Source organism: Thunnus thynnus, chromosome 2, assembly GCF_963924715.1.
Source record: "Thunnus thynnus chromosome 2, fThuThy2.1, whole genome shotgun sequence".
NCBI classification, from domain to species: Eukaryota; Metazoa; Chordata; class Actinopteri; order Scombriformes; family Scombridae; genus Thunnus; species Thunnus thynnus.
In genome coordinates, this window is record NC_089518.1 from 39,534,068 (window position 1) to 39,544,067 (window position 10,000).

At 43.3% G+C, this 10,000-nt stretch overlaps 1 protein-coding gene across 2 annotated transcripts in view; it reads right to left on the minus strand.

The window, feature by feature from the left end:
* The window catches only part of tsc1a (TSC complex subunit 1a), a 21,267-nt gene that overhangs the window by 10,677 nt on the left and 590 nt on the right, over positions 1-10,000 (minus strand). For both annotated transcript variants that reach the window (XM_067574448.1, XM_067574441.1), the window contains exons 2-9: positions 8,328-8,445; positions 7,717-7,820; positions 7,443-7,595; positions 6,505-6,649; positions 6,187-6,341; positions 3,315-3,388; positions 749-942; positions 213-283 (exon numbers count right to left, since the gene is read on the minus strand). In XM_067574448.1, the coding sequence (XP_067430549.1) occupies positions 213-283; positions 749-942; positions 3,315-3,388; positions 6,187-6,341; positions 6,505-6,649; positions 7,443-7,595; positions 7,717-7,820; positions 8,328-8,439 (1,008 nt within the window). In that variant the 5' untranslated portion in view covers positions 8,440-8,445. The remainder of the gene's footprint in view (positions 1-212; positions 284-748; positions 943-3,314; positions 3,389-6,186; positions 6,342-6,504; positions 6,650-7,442; positions 7,596-7,716; positions 7,821-8,327; positions 8,446-10,000) is intronic.

Below are 10,000 nucleotides of genomic sequence, written 5' to 3' on the forward strand. Positions count from 1 at the left end.
AGACAGACAGACAGACAGTCAGACAGACAGACAGGTAGACAGACAGACAGACAGACAGACAGTCAGACAGACAGACAGGTAGACAGACAGACAGACAGACAGACAGTCAGACAGACAGACAGGTAGACAGACAGACAGACAGACAGACAGTCAGACAGACAGACAGACAGGCAGACAGACAGACAGACAGACAGACAGACAGGTAGATGTACCTGTATGTAGGAGATGTTGAGTGTCAGTTGAGGCAGAGATGGGGTCAGACATCCAGACGATGGAGGAAAGACTGAACAGACATTAAAATGTTTATTAATTACAATCCATTAATTCATCCTTTGATTATCGTTTGATAATTACAACAATTACTGTAAATTATCAAACAGCATGAAAGCACCGCATTAAATTATACATTTATTTCACTTAAAACTTTTCAATTAAGGTGAAAGTTTTTAATTTTAAAATTAAGGTGAAAATTCAGAGATAGTTTTAAATGTATTTTGTATATTTTAAGCAAATGTTACCCTTTAAAATGTACAAATTAATACCTTAATTTATACCTTATAAGGATGCTGGTAAAGGTCTCAGGTGTTTTTTAACCATTTAAAAAACTCTTAATCTCTGCAGAAAACACTTTGATGTAGTAGAGAACATTACTGCACACTTCATTCATTAATACCTGATTAGGAGTCAACTCAATAAAATGACCAACCCTTAAAACCCTTATATATATACTGGTGAATGTGTTACTGACCAGGCTCTGTGGTGAAGGGACTGCAGGTGAGGTCCAGGTGAGGGAGGGGGGAGGGCGGAGGGGGGGCTCTGGGTGAGGAGGGGGGGAGGTCTTTGAGGGACGAGAAAGCGTCCTCCTCACAGGACGACTCGAGAGGATCCAGAGACACTCGGGAGCACTCGATCACAATATCATGGACTTCATAACACCTCCACCTGAGAGACAGACAGGAAGAGACAGACAGACAGGAAGAGACAGACAGACAGGAAGAGAGAGAGACAGGAAGAGACAGACAGACAGGAAGAGAGAGAGACAGGAAGAGAGACAGACAGACAGGATAAGACAGACAGACAGGAAGAGAGAGAGACAGGAAGAGAGAGACAGACAGGAAGAGAGAGAGACAGGAAGAGACAGACAGACAGGAAGAGACAGACAGACAGGAAGAGAGAGAGACAGGAAGAGAGAGAGACAGACAGAGACAGACAGACAGGAAGAGAGAGACAGGTTTGAAAGTTGAGGCTCTATTTTAATCATAAAATGCACAGCGTGGTGGGTCTATGAGGTTATGGGGTCTATGAGGTCTATGGGGTCAATGAGGTCTATGAGGTCTATGGGGTCTATAGGTCTATGGTGTCTATGGGGTCTACTGGGTCTACAGGGTCTATGAGGTCTACGTGGTCTCTGGGGTCTACTGGGTCTATGAGGTCTCTGGGGTCTACTGGGTCTATGAGGTCTATGGGTCTACGAGGTCTCTGGGGTCTACTGGGTCTATGAGGTCTACGGGGTCTCTGGGGTCTACTGGGGTCTATGAGGTCTATGGGGTCTCTGGGGTCTCTGGGGTCTATGAGGTCTCTGAGGTCTCTGGGGTCTCTGGGGTCTCTGGGGTCTATGGGGTCTCTGGGGTCTATGAGGTCTATGAGGTCTATGAGGTCTCTGGGGTCTCTGGGGTCTATGAGGTCTATGAGGTCTCTGGGGTCTCTGGGGTCTCTGGGGTCTATGAGGTCTCTGGGGTCTATGGGGTCTATGGGGTCTCTGGGGTCTATGAGGTCTCTGGGGTCTCTGGGGTCTCTGGGGTCTATGAGGTCTCTGGGGTCTCTGGGGTCTATGAGGTCTCTGGGGTCTCTGGGGTCTATGGGGTCTATGGGGTCTATGAGGTCTATGAGGTCTCTGGGGTCTATGGGGTCTATGAGGTCTATGAGGTCTCTGGGGTCTATGAGGTCTCTGGGGTCTATGAGGTCTCTGGGGTCTCTGGGGTCTATGGGGTCTATGAGGTCTATGAGGTCTCTGGGGTCTATGAGGTCTCTGGGGTCTCTGGGGTCTATGGGGTCTATGACTGTGTGGTCTTCATGCACAGCTGCTATTTCAGTTCATGTGTGCAGCAGTGCGACGCTGACTGAAGGTAAATATAGATCAGTGGGTGTGGTGATTAATAAATACTCTCTCAGCCAATCACATCACTGCTCTCAAAGCTCTGAAACCGCTGAGCCAATCACAGTGAAGCATGATGACGACAGCTCAACAAACAAATGTCTAGACGGTTCAGAGCAGCAGGACATGAACACACATCAGCACAAATCTGCAGCCAAACACAGAAGGAGTCAGTCAGTCAGAAGCTGTTTCTATGATGATTCTACTGTATCTCAGCTAGTAAACAGTCACATAGTTTCATTAATGTTACACAGCAACGTTTGCACAACAATGTGTTTCAAAGATAAAACATGAGACGCTACTTTTTCTAAAAACAAAGTTATAAAAGAGGCTGCTGAGCTGCGAACTGGACGTCTGCTTCATAAAAAAGCAGAATATGGAGTCTGATGTGTGTTGAGGTGTGTCTGGTTATTCTGCAGCAGCCAGGTGTCATCAGGTGATTTAATGAAGGTGAACGGCTGCGTAACGGCGCTGCGCTCTGGTTGGTTACTTCTCAGAGGCTGCAGATTTATCAACGTATCAGTCGTGCTGCCTTCAGATGCTGCAGAGGTTTAATGAGCTGAAGAAGCTTCTCATACAGACAGCAGATACTGTAAGAATCACACATTCACTCACAGATCAATACAGACTGATTCACTGACTTTCCTGCTTTAACTACATTAAACTTTACTGTCTGTGTTAGTTTTGGTTGTATTTGTGGCTGTGGCTCAGGAGGAAGAGCAGGTCGTCCACTAATCACAACATCGGCGGTTCGATTCCCGGCTCCTCCAGTTCAGGCAAGATACTGAAGCCCAAACCTGCACCATCGGTGTGAATGATTAGATTAGATCCTCCTGATGTGTATGAATGTGGTTCGTAGTGTAAAAGTGCTTCGAGTGGTTGACAGACTAGAAAGGCGATCTATAAATGCAGCTTATTTACTATTTATTTAGTTTGAGCCTGTTGATAAAATCACCGAAGCAGCAGCAGACTGACTCTGTGCCAGAAACAAACAAAATACAACAACTGTCTTTGTGCTGCTTCATCTCCCACCTGACTGCACCACTCCTCCCACCTGAGCACCGTGTGCTCTGTACTGGTCACCAAAATACCACACAGACCAGAACCAGTTTCAAGGTCAAGAAAATACCAAGCAGCAGAGAGACGTTTGGTTCCTCACCTGGACGGATCCAGTTCATAGTCCTGAGTCCCCGTGACCAACTCTGGATGAACCCGGACATGTTCCAACATCGGCTGAGAGAGACAGAGAGACATTAGTGAGCAGAGATTTAAACACCTTCAGCCTGATCAACATGAAACTCTCCTGGTTGAATCATCAGAACAAACAAGAACTGTGTTAGAAAATATCTGGTTCTTTAGTAAAGAGTCAAAGCTACAAACCTGTGGAAATAAAAACTGAAGGAGAGAAGTCGACTACATCTCCCAAGATGCATTTCACTCACAGCAGATAGTAAAAAAGGATGAAAATCTATGCAGCAGAAGCAGAGAAATCCACCTTTTTATTCCACACGTTCTTCTTCCATGTCCAAAACCTGGTGCCTACATTACCCACAATGCACCTGGGGATGGTGCTGTGTTATGCTAGTAGTGGCTAATGTAGCCTGAAGCTGTTAGCCTCCAGCAGAGATGAGGAGCTACAGAGGTCTGCTAACCTCACTGCTTTCTAACTCCTCATCCTCAGATTTATTTACTTTCAGTCGACGCTGTGACATCATCAGTGACATCATCAAAAGACTCCTTTTTACACAAACAACACCTGGAGACAAAATCACTGCAGGTCACCTATCAGTAACCGTGGTGACGGGTTTGATTGAAAAAACATAAGTTGAAGTTTCTTTGGTGAATCTTCTGACTGGTTTCTTCTCCATAGCAACAGCAGCTGAGACTCATGGGTAATGTAGTATTTAGAGCGGTCTGACAAACTGACAAAACAAACTTTATTTGTCAGAAACAAAGTGTAAATAATTCAGACTGATGTCAGAACATGAACCTGCAGTCTGCTGATATTAACGTGTTTCTGACATTAACGTGTTTCTGACATTAAACGTGTTTCTGACATTAACGTGTTTCTGACATTAACGCGTTTCTGACATTAACGTGTTTCTGACATTAACACGTTTCTGACATTAAACGTGTTTCTGACATTAACGTGTTTCTGACATTAACGTGTTTCTGACATTAACGCGTCTCTGACATTAAACGTGTTTCTGACATTAACGTGTTTCTGACATTAACGTGTTTCTGACATTAACGCGTCTCTGACATTAACGCGTTTCTGACATTAAACGTGTTTCTGACATTAACGTGTTTCTGACATTAACGTGTCTCTGATATTAACGTGTCTCTGATATTAACGTGTCTCTGATATTAACGTGTCTCTGACATTAACGTGTTTCTGACATTAACGTGTTTCTGACATTAACGTGTCTCTGACATTAACGTGTCTCTGATATTAACGTGTCTGACATTAACGTGTCTCTGACATTAACGTGTCTCTGACATTAACGTGTCTCTGACATTAACGTGTTTCTGACATTAACGTGTCTCTGACATTAACGTGTCTCTGACATTAACGTGTTTCTGACATTAACGTGTCTCTGATATTAACGTGTCTGACATTAACGTGTCTCTGACATTAACGTGTTTCTGACATTAACGTGTCTCTGACATTAACGTGTTTCTGACATTAACGTGTTTCTGATATTAACGTGTTTCTGACATTAACGTGTCTGACATTAACGTGTTTCTGACATTAACGTGTTTCTGACATTAACGTGTTTCTGACATTAACGTGTTTCTGACATTAACGTGTCTGACATTAACGTGTTTCTGACATTAACGTGTCTGACATTAACGTGTTTCTGACATTAACGTGTCTGACATTAACGTGTTTCTGACATTAACGTGTCTGACATTAACGTGTTTCTGACATTAACGTGTTTCTGACATTAACGTGTTTCTGACATTAACGTGTCTCTGATATTAACGTGTCTGACATTAACGTGTCTCTGACATTAACGTGTCTGACATTAACGTGTTTCTGACATTAACGTGTTTCTGACATTAACGTGTTTCTGACATTAACGTGTCTCTGATATTAACGTGTTTCTGATATTAACGTGTCTCTGATATTAACGTGTTTCTGACATTAACGTGTCTCTGACATTAACGTGTCTCTGACATTAACGTGTTATAGAGAAACAGTGTCATGAATCCTCCTGCCGTGTGTTTCTGTTCGTGTTATCTGTGAAGCAGCAGCTGCTTTTCACAGCAGTTATTTCTGTCTGGTTGCAGCAGCTGCTGCTGGAGCAACATGTGAACAGGAGACGCTGGAGAGTCATGTGTTCTTATGATGACATTTCTACACACAGTTACACAACTCATCAAGGATCAATACGTTTTACGATCATTTCAATTTATTAAAATACCCTGGAAGTTTCAAACAGAAGTAAGGGAGTGCATAAGGAAGGAAGGAAGGAAGGAAGTTATGATTGTCTGCAGACGGTTACACTACTCATCAATGATCAGGACGTTTTCTGCTCATTTTAATGTGTTTAAGTTCATATGTCTGGTTTAATCCATCAGCAGCTCGTACTGCAGCAGGAAACAGTTCTTCAAAACAAAAGCTTACTTTGCTGTGCTGATCTGCTGCTTTGTTATGAAGCGTCCAGACCACTCAGGTCGTCTGGTCTGCTTTCTGTCCACAGAGACTAAACTAAACCTGGAGGAGCAGTGTTCAGGTTTTATGCTCCACATATCTGAACAAACTCCCGGCAGGTCTGCTGCTCTCAGTTCTTTTAAATCACAGCTGAAAACTTTTCTGTTTGCTTTTTATTAAACCTAATTTGGACTTTTGATTCATATCTCGCACTGTAACTTCTATTCTCCTGTTTTATTCAATTTTAGTTTATTTTTATTTTCTATTTAACTCTTTTAACTGTATTTAAATGTGTCTTTTTAAATTGTCTTGTGTTACTTTGACATTTTGTCTCGATGCCCTTTTTTTCATGCAAACATGAAGTCTTCCTGACCTTGACGACCTCCTGGAAGGTGTCCAGGTTCTCCTTCATGCTGTAGTGGAGTCTCAGGTAGGAGATGAAGTTGCAGGGGAACATCCCATAGAGCCGGTGGAACAGAGAGTACACGCTGGCCTGCAGGTGGACCAGGTGGACGACAGGTACATGACCTGCAGACAACCAACAGCCAATCAGAACACAGGAGACTCATCAGTTACATGACAGATTCTTAAATTTATAATGATCGAAATTTCACTTCAGGTTCAACAGTCGTAATAAAACTTTCTCTTTAACTGTCCAGGAAGGAAGGAAGGAAGGTGTGTTCAGCGTTACCGGGGTTTTTGAGGCTCCAGCCTGCGAGGCGTCCGAACACGTCAAAGAAGTCGTAGATGTGTTGCTTGCCGGCCTGAGGGATCATGGGTAACAGAGTGATGAGGACCAGGACTCCAGTGATCAGGACCACCACATCGCTGTCTGTCTGAGGACACAAACACACAACAGTCAGTCTGCTGCCTTGCTCAAAGGCAACCGACAAGCCGCTGCTTCTTCTAGCAGAAGCTAGCTGGCTGTGCTCCACTAGCCTCCCAGCTAACGTTAGCCCTAGTTCTCTATGTGGATCCAACTGGACCATCGAGCCCCGGTTTGTTATTCAGGTTAAAGTGAGAGGAAGCAGCGGGTCTGTCGGGCGGCTGAGTGAAGTGGAGCCTGCGGAGGAAACACCGGGACCGTCAGGGTGAAACAGTCCGCGGAGGAGCTGCTACTATGATCGGCTGCACAGATAGGAAACACCTCGGCTGACAGGAGGTATCACTCTGTTTGGGAAAAAAAATCTTTTTGGTTTATAACGGCGGTTGTCAACCAGCGTATCAGGTGCATTACCGCCACCTTCTGCTCCGGAGTGTGGACCAGAGATTAAATCCTACACATTAATCCTGTCTGTCTAATAAACTCAATGAAAACTCTACTGCTGCTCCCACTTGGCAGGTTCATTAAAGTTTTAGTGCTGAGCTCCTGAACTCCAGTCTTCCTCAGTTCTTCCTTCATATATTGTCTTTCTTGATCATATTTAGTACAATCTATTCTTGAATGCATGATCCAGACTCAGCCAGCTGGAAAAAAATACGTGCGTATATCGATATCGGCGACAATGAGTTGGAAATATCTGCATATAGGATATCAGCAAAAAATCCAATATCGTGCATCCTTAGTGTATATTATTGTGTGTTTTTGTGTATTAGTGTGTATTAGTGTGTACTAGTATGTATCGTTACTTTGAGGCAGCGCAGCAGCGAGGGCAGCAGTGTCGAGCGGCTGATGTGATGAACCCAGGGAGGCTGTTTCCTGATCAGGTGACCCAGCAGGGTGAGAGCAGCCAGACGGCTCGCCGGTCTGCACAGAGACTCATTCAGCTTCTCCAGGAGAGGCTGTGGGGCGGGACGGGGGGGGGGTCAAAGGTTAGAATGATAGACACCTGAATAACACAAACACCTGTATGAACAGACATGTTTAATGTCGTATCATAATGTTTAGCTGCGGAGCGCTGACCTTGTGATGAGCCTCTCTGACGGAGGAGAGGAGCAGCAGCGCCTGCGAGGACGAACAGTCCAGGTAATAATCCACCAGACTGCAGAGCACAGCGCCTCCTCTGTCTGGGAGGACAAACTGCAGGTCAGACTCCTTCAGGCAGTTTATTCTCACACATAAAAAACACAGCGAACCTAAAAGCATCATTAACTTCTCCAGATCCAGACGTGTTTTAAAACATATAAAATACTGTCAGATATGGTTCTTCCACAAATTAAAACTCTTAAAACATCCTCCAGGTCTGCGGTAACCAGAAGTTTACTGTAAAGTCCATCCTCAGTGTTCTCGAGTTTCCACATCACACCTGTGTAAATTACATACTGGACCCTGATTGGCTCCAAACTAGCTATAATGTCATAAATCCTGCAGGTGCGTCCAGGTGTTTTAAGCACATGATGAAGCTGCTTTCATGTGAAGAAAACTTAACACACAGAAAACAAACAAGAAACTCTGTTCATGAAGAAGAGTCTTAAGTCGAAACAAAGACTGTCATCGACACCACAGCGAAGGAAAGAAGAAACTGTTTTTAACCGGAGGGACTTGAACTCAGCGGCGGGGACGTGAACGTGTACCTGAACTCAGCTGCTGGTTGACTGCAGCTCTGACTTGCTCCGCCTCCTGCAGCTCTGAACTGTCCAATGAGAGCAGGAGCTCACTGATACTCACCTGCTCCCTGGACATCATGTACACCTGCACACACACGCGCACACACGCGCACACACACACACACACACACACGCACACACACACACACACACACACACACACACACACACACACACACACACACACGCGCACACACACACACACACACACACGCACACACACACACACACACACACACACACACACGCACACACGCACACACACGCACACACACGCGCGCGCACACACACACACACACACACACACACGCACACACGCACACACACACATGCACACACACAAAACAAAACAAATAAACTATTCTTCAGACTAATCAATAATAGAGTCAATCATTAGTTGCTATATACTGATATATATGTTCATATATGGAAGGTAAAAGGGTCAAAACAAGACATTTGATGACATCATCTTTGTGAGACATTGATCCACATTTTTCACCATTTTCTGGTATTTTAAAGACCAAACAACTAATTAATTTAATCAATAAGAAAAATAATCTCTATCTATGAGCTGCAACTAACTATTATTTTCATTGTCAATTATTTTCTTGTTGTTTAGTTTATAAAATGTCAGAAAATGGTGAAAAATCTCAGACACCGTTTCCTCAAGTGTCTTGTTTTGTTCCGGGTTTATTGAAGCAGAATCTAATGTTTCTGTCTAAACCTTTACACAGGAAGTTGAACTCTTTAATACCTGCTGGGTCACATGTTTTATCATTATTGTCTGTTTGTATCAGTTCATAAATCTGCAGTGAAGGAAACTTTAAACTGTCACTGCTGTTGAATGTGACGTAGTTACAAACTGAAGCTAACAGTTAGCATCATTATCACTTCCTGCTGTAATAAATCTCAACGCTTCGCATCAGTGCTGGAAAGTAACTAAGTACATTTACTCAAGTGCAGTTTAGAGGTATTTGTACTTTACTTGAGTATTTCCATGTGATGCTACTTTCTACATTTCAGAGGGAAATATTGTACTTTCTACTCCACTAAATTTATTTGACAGCTTTAGTTACTTTTCAGATGAAGATTTGACACAATGGATAATATAACAAGCTTTTAAAATACAACACATTGTTAAAGATGAAACCAGTGGTTTCCAACCTTTTTGTCTTTTGACGTCTTACAAAAAGCAGTGTGTAGTCGGGGTCACATTTCACATGTCTATGAGTTGTTAACAGCTCCACCAAATAGTGATTTTTCCCTCTAAACTTCTCACATGCTTTCATTTCAATAAATGTTCAAATGATCCAATATTTCAGCAAAAATCAAAGATTAGAGAAAAAGTCCAAAAAATGAAAACAGATTTGTGTATCAGAACTTTGTTTTTTCTTCTTTCCTCTCCCATTAATCATCTCACCACCCCTCAGATTTATCTGCTGACCCTTTGGAGGGGCCCGACCCCTAGGTTGGGAACCAGTGGACTAAACTAGCTAACTGTATATAAAGTAGTGTAAACTAGCTCCACCTCCAGCAGCTACAACAGTAACATGCTGCTCTAACACTGATGCTTCACTATTAATAATCTAATGATGTCATATATAATAATATATCAGTCAGAGGGACCAAACCACTACTTT